The following is a 9,091-nucleotide window of genomic DNA, read 5'->3' as shown; positions in this document are numbered from 1 at the left end:
CGGGTTTGCGCAAATTTCTCCACCCCTTCCACCTACGGCTACTAGCAGGAGAAAGAGGTATTTGGGTTGTTGTCTGTCATTTGTCTGCTTATTTCATACGTTTACTATGAAGAGTTCTACTGAATAGACTTTTGTAGTGTCGACTCTCGACATTATTTTGCTTGTTGCGAGTCTTGTCACTGTGGGTCGACGAGCAAGCATGGGAGGAATTTCTAGAGGATGGCGCCCTCTGCTCTTCACCCTCCCTCTTCTTGTCTTCATCCCGTTCCTCTTCTCAGGTCTCTCTCTCTCTCTCTCTCTCTCTCTCTCTCTCAATGGGCTAATTGTGACCTCAATGGAGGAAGCTGAATTTTCATTTGATTAGTCTCAGAGCTGAATCAACCTCAAAAGTCGCTAAACATGACCAAGAAACGGGCCATAAAATACGATTACCTGGTTCTGGGCGATCCTGCGGGACAAGGTCTGCCTAATCGCCTCCAATGCCAAGGTACCATGCTGCCGATACCTTCTGCAAAGTTGCGATGTTTATTATTAGTAAAAAATTGTAGTGAATGAAGAATCTGCTACCGCAGGTTTCATCCTTTTTCTTCTGTTATTCGTTGATGGGTATTACGACTGATTCAAAGTAATTGATTTGTTGGCCAATGGCTTCTTCGACTGGATCTGGAAATGCCCCTGATTCTGATGAAAGATACATCTTTTCATGTATGAAATTGTGGTGCAACATAACTCTTTGTGATATTTTTTGGAGGGTGTTATCGTGGTTTTCTTCATCTTATCAGTATCTAAGGATCATATCTAGCTTATTTTTTATGCTTAACTATTCTTCTCGTCAAGCATGGCATGCTTGTAGGCGTACAAAGACTTCCTTTCTACTTATTTTCTTCTTCTTTTTCAGGTCTAAAGGCTCTTAACAAGACCCATTTTTCAACTTCATCTCGCCTTTCCAATTTGAGAGATAAAGTCTCTTTTGTTACTGTCTTTGCTATCTTCAATAGACCCCAATCTCTAAGTCTTAGAGATAAGGATACCGATATGGTGACTATTGGAAACACTTCTTACAATAAGCTGGAGAAATCTCTGGCTATACTCAATATTTTCATCAACTTCATCCAGGTATACTTCAGAACAATAAGCATCTTTTACTAGATAGAATTCATTTACCACTGAAATATGCTCATAAGATTGTGTATTGGGTTAGCAATTTGATTATTGAAGGAAGAAAAAGTCAAATGGAGGAGTGCGTCACGACTTGTAGCTTTAACTGGAGAACAACTCAAATGGAGGAGTGCGTCAAGACTTGTAGCTTTAACTGGGGTGTGCTAAGTTGAATAGTAGTATCCCTGCAATACTACTTTTATTGCATGGACAGAAAACTACACAAGGATTAACTCAAAATGATGCAAATACAGCTTTTGTTAGTTCATAATCTACTGTACCACAATGACATGTGGAGTATACACATGCAAATATCACTAATAGAAAATCAGAAGAATCATGCTCTTAACATTTTGAAGTAGTTACTATTGTGGTTCCTACTTCTGACTTTGCTTGACAACTTTTTCTCATATGTAGAATTTTGCAGGTGTCAATGCCCCAAAGTAGTGTAATCATTTTGAGTGATCCTGCTTCAGATCTTTCACTGAACAGAGATAATGTTAGGTTAGTACCCATTCAAGGGGATTATTCACGAGAGAAGTTGATGCTTCAAAGAATCAGATCTTACATTGTAAGTACTCACCACATAGATGATAGACAGAAGTATGTCTAAATTGGTATTTATTTCTGTTATTTTAGTTTGCATCTTGTATGTGGGCCAAATTCTTTTAGTAAATAGAATGTGCACTAAGCTTACACCCAGAGAATCATATAGGAATGAATTTATCTCTCCACTGCCTACTACCTTTGATTTATACTCACTAAGTCAGATTTCATCAAGATGTGATTTTTGTGCTATCGTTTCCTTCTCTTATTTCGTTCATGAATTTAAAATATGCTTGATTTCCCAATGTAACAGGCCTTTTTGGAGGCAAGATATGAGGAGAATTCTCAACAGACAAACCATGTTAATCATTTTATTTTGACTGATTCTGACATGGCAGTGGTGGATGATCTAGGATCGCTATTCCATGCCTATCCAAATTTTGATTTGGCACTCACTTTCCGGAATAATAAGGACCAACCTTTGAACTCTGGATTTATTGCAGTGAGAGGGACAGCTGATGGAATTCTGAAGTAATTGCTTTACAATTCTGAGTTATTACAATTGAAAAGTATCATTTTTGTTCATTTGTGCCCATGAAACTTAAGGGATCTATGACGTTGTGGTAAAGATCCCTCCACAATCATCTGTGGCAAATGCTTGATAAGAAGCAATGACTCTTCAATGTGCTGTATAAGCATCCTGTTTCCTTTATTTACTTATTTTATTTTTATTAATTATTATTTATATTGTAAGCAAACCATGATTGCAGGGCAAAGAACTTCCTACAAGAAGTGCTGGAGGTTTACAGGACCAAATTTATGAAAGCTTCTCGTATGCTTGGAGATCAAATGGCTCTTGCATGGGTTGTGAAGTCTCATGCTTCTTTTGCTGCAAAAAGGTTTACTAGACTGGAGCCTTTCATTGACAAAATCCGTGGCGTATCAGTGCTGTTTCTACCCTGTGCTGTTTACAACTGGACCCCTCCTGAGGGTGCAGGTCAGTTTCATGGTATGCCATTGGACATAAAGGTAAGACGCTATTTATACTTTTCTTGTGGGCTGCCTACGTACCCTGTATTATTGCGTAGTAGTTTTTATACTCTTGGGTTTTAATTAATGTTTACATATCCTTTTAACATACCTATATACAACTGTCACTCGTTATAGTCAATTAACTCAAACATTTTCTTTGAGTTGTAATTACTTGGCATATATAACGGCACATGTGTCCCCCTAAAAACAAAGCTAAACTCTTCTACATATGCATTTGAGTGACTTTATGTAGCTTATATAGCCAATGTGTGCCCTAAATCAACCAATAGATGGGTTTCACTTCACAAGCTCACAGCTCTGTTATCCTTAGTAGAGGAGTACTTGTGCCTTTGACAAGCTGAAATAAGAGTTCTTCAACAGCCGGGTTATGTGTGCAATTTTGATGAAATTACATGGGAGAAGTGACAACAACGCAAAAGGAAAAGTCTAAATCTGATGAATGCTATCTATATCCTATTATATCATTAGTTGTGCCTTATATATGGTGTTCCAATTGTCTACTGTTTAGTCAAGTTAGCAATTCCAGAGGCTGTGAGGGTGGGGGTTTCAGGGAGGATGTGATTGTGTGGAAAAGTTTTATAACAAATTGATTATTAGCTAGCTGAGCTGCTCTATTCTCTTCCTTACTGCAAACAAATATGTCACTTTCAGTTTTTGCTTTTTCAGGGGGCATACCTATCTTAAAATGTCTTAATCATTCTCTTAAAACTTTCAATGAGAATTCAATTACCCTTGTTTATGTAAGTTTGGATTTATTAGACTACATCAAGTGACAGTGTGATGCTTGTAGTTGACCTCTCATAACCACATGTTTGTGGGTTAGGCTGTTCTGGGTTCCATGGCTGCTACTGCAGGAATCCCTATTTCAAACCATCTGTTAATATTTTGAAATGTCCATGAGATGCTAATTAAGGTGACCTTTGAATCAAAGAAATAAGAGTGTGATACTTGAACCATTTTATTTACTCACTTGAACTCTTTGATTTAGATAAATAACTCTATTTGACTTCCCTAGTTCTTTGGGCTCCCTAAATCTAATGCTTTGGAAAGGATTTCTTTCTCCACAGGTGTATTCGCTTGTCTAGTTGTCTCTTCCTTGATGAGCTTCACTTCTGTTTCAAATCATAAGTGATTTTGTTTTATTGAGAACCCAAAAGCCCTTTTCTATTTCCTTGATCATGTTATTTTGTTGATGAATTTTCCTCTCTCGTTGCTCTCATAAAGAAAAAAGAACTCGAATGCTTGCTTAAGAAATTCTCTAACAGCATATCTACATTATTTTTTCTTCTTTGGTCTGTGCAGGTGGTTCATTTCAAGGGTTCAAGAAAGCGATTGATGCTTGAATCTTGGAACTATTTCAATTCTTCTGCTGCTTCTGAATTTTCAGATATGTTGTGCTTAGTCTTAAAGAGTGGGAGAACAAAATACGATTTTTAGATCCCTGTTACATGCTCAAATACATTCTTCTTCTTTTTTTGAAAGTTCATGTGGGTTAAATTGCCCATGCGGTTTTAACAATTCCATATGATTCTGTGGACTAGTCAACTTTGTAGAGAACTGCCTTTTTCTTTGTCAACATCTACTCTTGTGTAATCAAGTATTTCATGTAATTGAAAGACCAATAAACTGTTTAATCTTGTGCCATAATCATCTTAATATTTTTCAAAAAAATTAATTTGATTATCATTAAATGATCATATCAAACTCTACTCAAAAAGGAGGAAGCTGGTAGAGGATGTTGAGATGTTTGCATAGCATGAAGCTCAGGTCAACTAGATAAAGACAAGATGCAGTTGATGATGATAATGGTGGCTTCATTTTGTTAAATAAATACAAGGTAATGATTAAAAATGAAACAGGGAATTTCTAAAGTTTGATTTTTTATCGAATTTTAATGAATAGTTTATTTTCCTAACTCGAAGGATTGGTATTATTTCAAAAGCTTGTGCATAATCTGGTCAATGGTCTTATTTCTTCCATTTGTGTAATGTATTGAACAATGAAGTTAATCTACACTGGAGCCATTCAGAATGAGATTACTCATCACCATAACCTTGCAACAATGAAGGGAGAAGGTGAGATGATAAAGAACAAAGAAATATTGCTTCCTGCTCAGGTTGTCTGATGGCCACAGTATCTTGTGAGTAATGGTGATATGGTTATGGTCGTCCTGTATCTATCAAATGCATTATTACTATGTTCTTTGTGTTCTTCCTCAGGGACATCTTTGGGCAGTCTGCACTTGGAGAGGTCCGATGGACTAATTGGAACTCCGGCAGCTGTGCGTGCAAAGTCAGCCCACCCAAACCGATCAGATCATTTTTCCGATCAATTCTAACTCTCTCACTCTTCATCTCGTTTTCATCTCCTGCATAAAACCCTTCGTCCATATCTTCTAGGTGGAAGACACATGATGGGCAGCTCACGAGAGAAGGTCGAATTAGATAAATTGGTTCTAGAGGCCATAGTGTTTGAGAGAGAAGCCATGGCCTCAACTGGTTTTTTTATCTTGTTAACATCGACGAGAGAGCTCGCTAAATTTATAGTAGAGCCACTAAGGCCTACCAAACAAGGCCATGATAGTTGTTGTTGGCTCCTTGGTCCTGTTTTCTGTAACATTTGTTCTCGGCCATGATAAAAGAATGGAAATAAGAAATAAGGAAAGAGAAAAAGTGACCAAGGGATGTGCTCAAGTCTATCCTATTTCTGGCCTCGTCTCATGGCCACCAAGTTGAATGTCTGTTCAAACCTCTCAATTCGGCTTGAGGAGAGAGGGTGTCTGTTGATTTCTAAGGTTAACACATAAACACAAAAGATTTCAAAAAAAAGAGAGAAGAGATGAACTCTTAACTCTTGGATATTTTTATTGAGGTTTTTATTGAGGACAATAGCTATGTAACACCAAAAGATTTTAACATTTCTTGCTTATTCAATAGAAAGAAACCCTGACAAAGAGAGTGAATGGTGGGATAGGAGTTTAAGAGACATATTCAATTTTGATACCACCAATGGTGACGACGTCTTTCCCTATTTGAGGAACCAGGGTGACGACCACATCGTCATCAGCATCGGCATCAAGATCCTCCAACAAATCAGTGATCCCCAGCCGCAAGCTTGTCTTAATCTTATTCGACTTCTTCCCGTGCTTGTGCGGCACGTGAAAAAAGCTTCCGGCGAACTCAGTCGCGGTAGGCTTCCCCATCGTCTCGTCCTCCAAGTTGATGAGAACATCGAACTTAACCGCTACATCTCCGTCAAACTCTATCCCGTCGATCACCAGCACTTCTTCTTCCTCCTCCTTCTCCTTCTTGCTACGTGATTTCTTTTGCCGGTCCACCACAACCTTCACCACCTTGTTCAATTTCACTGGGAAATCTGTCACGGTGGTGTTGACTTCTCTCTTTGATAGAATCCTTGGCGCAACAGCTTTATTAGCCTTGGCCTTGAGTGGAGTAGGGCGATTTGTAAGCCATGGAATTTCTACATCTTGGTATCTGTACCGAAGCTTGTTACTGTCAAGGCAATCACCAACCTTGACCCTAACCGGCTGGGCGTTCTCGTCATAGAAGAGGAAACCCGAGTTTAACCAGTCTGGATCGGTGAAGTCCCTCCTCTTGCCCCCCAGGCTCTTCCAAACGGTCCACATTCGATCAATGTTTGCATGGTGAGCAAAGAAGATAGGGTCCCTCGCCGCCGAATAGAAGTTACCCATGTTCTCCGTATTCGGTTGGGTGCGGTCGCCTGTCCAGATGTGCACTGGCCCGTGAGGCACGCCCTCTACTGTACCGCCACCGGGATTCGGCTGGCCACCTGCGCGATAAGCTGAACCCAAGAAGAGTTGCGGCGTCTTGGCGCCGGACACCATTTGACGGTACATGATCGTCAGGTTGCTCGCTATTTGTTCGTCGTTTGGGATGTTGGGGTCGACGAAGTTGTAGTCGAGGTCCAGCATAAACGGCGGCTGGTGTTTGGCGTCCCGCATTGGGTCGTAGAGCGAGGACGACCTGTCGGCGTAAATGGCTGGCAATTGCATCCCCCCGGGGGCGTCCCAGTTCCAGAAGGGTATGGCGAATGTTTCATCATTGATCAGTTTCCCGATGATTCTCTCAAAGAAGTAGAGGTAGTAGCGGTGCCAGGGGAAGAAGAGCCACGAGTTGTGGACCTGGATCTCCAAGTCCGGGAAACCGATCTGATCATAAGCACCGTCGCAGTAGGCGCAGTGAACGTTGGCCTGCTGCGTGAAGTTTCGCGGGTCGTCAGCCGGTAGGGCCTTCATGAGTTCAACGCCCTTCTTGTACTTGGCAAGGTAGTCATCGTTAACAAGATGAGCTGCAGGACGGACGCGCATGGGGGACCTTTGGTTCGGGAGCTTGAAGTCAACAATGTTTCGGAGGTTGGGAGGGCAGCAGTTGGTGGGGGCAGCCCCGGCAGGGAGGTCTGCAGGTCCACACTTGGAGAGATCCGGAGGAGTAATAGGAGCTCCGGCGGCTGTGGGTGCAAAGCCGAGGCTGGTGACGCCATAAAGCCCTCCCAGACCGATGAGAACGTCCCTCCGATCAATTCTGCCTGCCTCACCCTTCCTCTGCTTTTCGTCTCCTCCACTGCATGAAACCCTAAGACTGTATCGTCTGGGTGGAAGACAAACTCGTCTTCCAGGGTGATAAAAGGGAAGCTCAGAGAAGGTCGAAGTGGGTGATACGGTGCTGGAGGCAACGGTGTTTGAGAGAGAAGCCATGGCCTTGATTGGTTTTTCTAGCTGAGGAGCTAGCTGAATTTATATTAGCGCTACAAGGAAAGTTCATCGATGAAATTAGAATGGGAACTCCGCAGAAGTATCTTCTTCTTTTACTGATACTATTCATCCATTGAAAACTTCAACCAGAACAACGTATCTGTGAAGAAATGCCCCATTATCAACGTTCCGTTCTCAGACCAGTCACAGTCGATGCACAAGTTCTTTGAAAAATTATCTTAACAGAAACCCTCTTAGAATTCACCATTCATCAATTTTACTACTTAAAATCGATTCTGAAAGAAAAAAGCGAGATTACAGCCACCGTCATTGTTGTCTGATTACATATTCTAACAAAATGCCGAAGGGGAATGTAGGACTATCTAGAATCAGAAACTAGTAGCGTGAAACTACATGATTATCCTGAATTAGAAGAGCAGCAATGGAGAAAAACTTTCACCACGAACATTCCTTTTTAACTTAGATAATATAAATGTAGTTTTTCTGCTTGTCGACAAACGGGTAGATAATCAAACAGCTAGTTACGTAACAAACTTGCCATGTTCGTTCTTTCCTGCAACTCTGTTTTGTGCTTGAATTGTATGTGAGTTGTTCAACGTATGCATGTTTTGACAATGAAATGTTTAATTTCGAGTCGGAAAGAAGACGAAAATATTCAACTGAAGGAGGCTACCTAATCTCTGATATTTTATCGTTTTCAACACCATTTGTCGAAAAATAAAGAGAAAGTTAACTTGGGTGAAGAACAGCATTAACCTAACTTAGAATACGATGGATCGCTCTTTTAACCTGTGATATTTCTTTCTATTGAAAAAAAAAAAAAGTCATTTAACAATCGTTTCTCTTGGGGAAAAAGAAAAGAGAAAAGAATATCTTCCTCCATGAAAATCAAGAAAATGGCAAAGAAGTGAGCAGTAAAGAAGAATCTCAGGTTGGGTCTCGACTCGTGCAGAATCGATTATCATAAAAAAATGTCAAGCCCCTTAATAAAAAGTCCTGTGTTCAACGTACATTTAATACAAACGATCTCATTTCAAGATTTCGGTCAAAATGGATCTCTCCTTACTACGACTCATTCGCAACTTATATTTTTTTAATAGGGAATGATCAAATCAGAGTAAATGGATATAGATGACTGAACATCAATTCATCTTTCAAAGCCCGACTGCAATTGCAATAAGAACCATGGTTTAAACTGAGTTTTATCTAAACTTTTATTCAAAGACGATAACATTTAAAGTAGTTAGTATTTATGGTTAAAATCATTTATGGTTCTCAACCATAAGATATTGACAATTATCTTACGAGTTTACTTTCCACCGTAAGATATCGACAATTATCTTACGAGTTCATTTATGATTAAGAACCACTTTAAAATTTCTTAGTTTACTTTTTTTTTTTTATGATTTTCTATCAGAGCGATGTAAAACTCATCTTCTATGTTTTTCAATATTTCTTAAAGGAATTTTGATGTCTGCAAGTCGTCATCCTTACGTTCGCCATTGACATGTCTGCTCCCTAGCTTTTAGTTTCAAAAGCTTCTTAGTCTTTGCACCTTAAAACAGTGATGGCTTGCAGTTC

At 39.9% G+C, this 9,091-nt stretch overlaps 2 protein-coding genes across 2 annotated transcripts; one reads left to right on the top strand and one right to left on the bottom strand.

Annotated features, from left to right (window-relative positions):
- Nucleotides 1–4,463, top strand: LOC137966594 (uncharacterized). The gene is made up of 8 exons (XM_068813269.1): nt 1–57; nt 138–278; nt 365–487; nt 899–1,116; nt 1,586–1,729; nt 2,018–2,235; nt 2,475–2,733; nt 4,060–4,463. Exons 2-8 carry the CDS (start codon nt 200–202, stop codon nt 4,192–4,194), a joined length of 1,176 nt encoding a protein of 391 aa, XP_068669370.1. The 5' UTR covers nt 1–57; nt 138–199; the 3' UTR covers nt 4,195–4,463.
- A 1,194-nt stretch (nt 4,464–5,657) lies between these two features.
- LOC137966699 (polyphenol oxidase, chloroplastic-like) lies at nt 5,658–7,492 on the bottom strand. Its single transcript, XM_068813386.1, has one exon. It carries the CDS (start codon nt 7,490–7,492, stop codon nt 5,735–5,737), a length of 1,758 nt encoding a protein of 585 aa, XP_068669487.1. The 3' UTR covers nt 5,658–5,734.
- Nucleotides 7,493–9,091: the final 1,599 nt, after the last annotated feature.

Source organism: Aristolochia californica, unplaced genomic scaffold (genome assembly GCF_029961685.1).
Source record: "Aristolochia californica isolate CCGP_79_NKW_82.1479 unplaced genomic scaffold, dmAriCali1.0.hap1 SCAF_5, whole genome shotgun sequence".
NCBI classification, from domain to species: domain Eukaryota; kingdom Viridiplantae; phylum Streptophyta; class Magnoliopsida; order Piperales; family Aristolochiaceae; genus Aristolochia; species Aristolochia californica.
Note: the sequence above shows the minus strand (reverse complement) of the source record. Positions and strands in the feature narration are given on the sequence as shown.

Excerpts from the sequence above, each read along its gene's own strand:
- LOC137966594 (XM_068813269.1), top strand. The coding sequence starts at position 200 with ATGGGAGGAATTTCTAGAGGATGGCGCCCTCTGCTCTTCACCCTCCCT. Across the intron at positions 1,117-1,585 it reads TTTTCATCAACTTCATCCAG|GTGTCAATGCCCCAAAGTAG; the intron begins GTATACTTCAGA and ends AGAATTTTGCAG. Across the intron at positions 2,734-4,059 it reads GTATGCCATTGGACATAAAG|GTGGTTCATTTCAAGGGTTC; the intron begins GTAAGACGCTAT and ends TGGTCTGTGCAG.
- LOC137966699 (XM_068813386.1), bottom strand. The coding sequence starts at position 7,492 with ATGGCTTCTCTCTCAAACACCGTTGCCTCCAGCACCGTATCACCCACT.